We start from the raw sequence: 2283 nt of genomic DNA on the forward strand, positions 1-2283 counted from the left end.
CACAGTCAGTTCTCAGAAGGGCTTGCGAGAAACATTCCTGTTGATTTCAGATGGGCAGCAGAGGCAGGATTTGTGCAGGCTTAGTGTTGCCCACTTGAATGCTCTGCTTCAACAGAGGTAACTCACGGAGGCCGGGCACCAAGTCCCTCTTGAAGTCTAGAATGAGACTGTATCAAAAGTCTGTTGTGCGAAAGAGCAGATAACGCCAGGCTGTCTCAGGGTTGCAGCCATGTTTTGTCAGCTCTTCAGAGTCTCATCTGGAATGCAAACAGGAAGGGCCAGGGCCTTTCTCCTGGGGCAGGGGGCCCTCCAGAGCCATCCCCAGGCCCACTCTTTTCTGTCCTCCTCATCAAGGGCCTCCCTTGCCCAGCATATCACCTTGAAAAAGGGCTTAGCAAAAGGCGAGTTCAGAAAGACATACAACCAATTTAAGATACAGCAAATTCTCTTTGGCTGGAAGGAAGTCTTTTCTAGCTTCCAACTTACTTTAACACCAGTCTTTATTTTTACATGGTTGGTACATCTGGGTAACTAGGCAACGGGCACAATGCCTCCATCTTTAGAGAGTGGGAGGCAGCAGAAGCAGTTCTGTCCTGGAGGGGCAAGGAGAATCGCCAGCTGGGCCCCCAGGTGATGGGACGGGGAGAAGCTTGTTGTTGGATTTCAAAATCCCTGAAACAGACTCCATGACACCCAAACACCTACCCTTGTACCTTGTGGATGCATCAGTCTGGATCTTGAACTGGGGATTGCGGGGTGCATCTGGAGGGTACCAACTGCATGAGGGGGCAGAGGAGGGAATTTTCAAATGAATGTGAAATGTTCTTTCCGTGGTCTTTTGGCTTCGTTGGATACAAGTTCTCATCCTCTTCCTCAGCCATATCAACTGTTTGCCCTCTCTTGCCCAACATAAAATAAATGGTTACGAGGCCCAGAGCCTTTTTCTGGATCTGCCTTATGGTGAATTTGGGTCCCTGGAGGCAACTCAGCCAACACAGGTCTGCGCTGGTGGTTGTTTACATACTGCTTCCCCATTAAAGTGTGTGGAAGACCAGAGGCTGCCAACAATGAGTGAACAGGCAACAATAATAGGGGGGGGGAATCAATTATCTGTAATTTCCAGGAATTACCTTTTTTTAAAAGCTGAAAATTGATTTCTATTTTGTTTTATTTCTGATCTTGTGTTCTTTGGCAACCTTGTTCTTGCTATCCTTTGTTGGTTTATGCTTCTCATTTGCATCATGTTAGTTGCAAGATACCCCGGAGCCTATTTCAGCCAGAGGCATAGAATATAAAGGTCTCTCTTTAGGTAATCGGCAAAAGTGGAGGGTGTTGGAAACAGAATGCTGGTCCAGAGCAACCTTCAAGCAAGCTGAGCTGTTGAGGAGGGCTTCAGTTTAGAATTTAGAATAGAATAGAGCTGAAGGGGACCTTGCAGGTCTTCTAGTCCAGCCCACTTGTTACTAATATGCTTGGATATTCAGCTGTATAACAAATTTGGCTTTTGGTGCTTCCTTGCAGCTCCCCAAAGTGCACCATCAGTTCAAAAATGAGTGACGAAACCATTCCCGAGGAAGTCTCCGCTCTCCCTGCTCAAAGCCAACATTACTTTGACCGATTCTCAGAAGACGACCCGGAGTACCTGCGCATCAGGAACATGGCTGCAGACCTGCGCCAAGACTTCAACCTGATGGAGCAGAAGAAAAGAGTCACCCTGATTCTGCAGAGCCCCGTGAGTAGGTGCCCTCAGAGGGGGAACCACGTATGTGCTGAACCCAGGGAAGAGGGCCTGAGCACGATGGGATCAGTGAACCTCCCTGATCTTCCTGGACTGGGCTGCCCTGACAGTCAGGATCTGAAGCTCCCTCTTCAGACTGAATCCCCAGGTCTCTGCCCCGGGGTCGGGTCCAGTGAAGAATTTGAAAGCTTCTCCTCCTGATTTCCGGATGTTCACATGACAAATGTATTTGAATTGTAGTCGCCCCTTAGAAGCCTGCTTGTGCTGTCTGGAGAGTTATTCTGTGATGTCTTCAGTCTTTTAGGGAGGAGCTGGAGAGTCTCATCCAAGAGCAGATGAAGAAAGGAAACAACTCCAACATCTGGGCCCTTCAGCAGATAGCCGAGTTCATGGCCACCACGGCTCCCTCCGTCTTTCCTCCGTCGCCCTTGAGTATGTTGGTCTCCCATCTAGGGTTTTTGGTCATGCTGGGGTTTCTGAGCATGCTGGTCCTCCTCCTCCTCCTCCTCCTCCTCCTCCTCCTCCTCCTCCTCCTCCTCATGTTA

At 49.3% G+C, this 2283-nt stretch overlaps 1 protein-coding gene across 1 annotated transcript in view; it reads left to right on the forward strand.

The window, feature by feature from the left end:
- Window positions 1-1549: 1549 nt before the first annotated feature.
- ADD2 (adducin 2) overlaps window positions 1550-2283 on the forward strand; it is a 14821-nt gene continuing 14087 nt past the window's right edge. Inside the window, exons 1-2 of the mRNA XM_015811158.2 lie at window positions 1550-1732; window positions 2035-2170. Coding sequence (XP_015666644.1) covers window positions 1550-1732; window positions 2035-2170 — 319 coding nt within the window. The remainder of the gene's footprint in view (window positions 1733-2034; window positions 2171-2283) is intronic.

Source organism: Protobothrops mucrosquamatus, unplaced genomic scaffold (assembly GCF_001527695.2).
Source record: "Protobothrops mucrosquamatus isolate PMUCROS unplaced genomic scaffold, P.Mucros_1.0 scaffold31, whole genome shotgun sequence".
NCBI lineage: Eukaryota > Metazoa > Chordata > Lepidosauria > Squamata > Viperidae > Protobothrops > Protobothrops mucrosquamatus.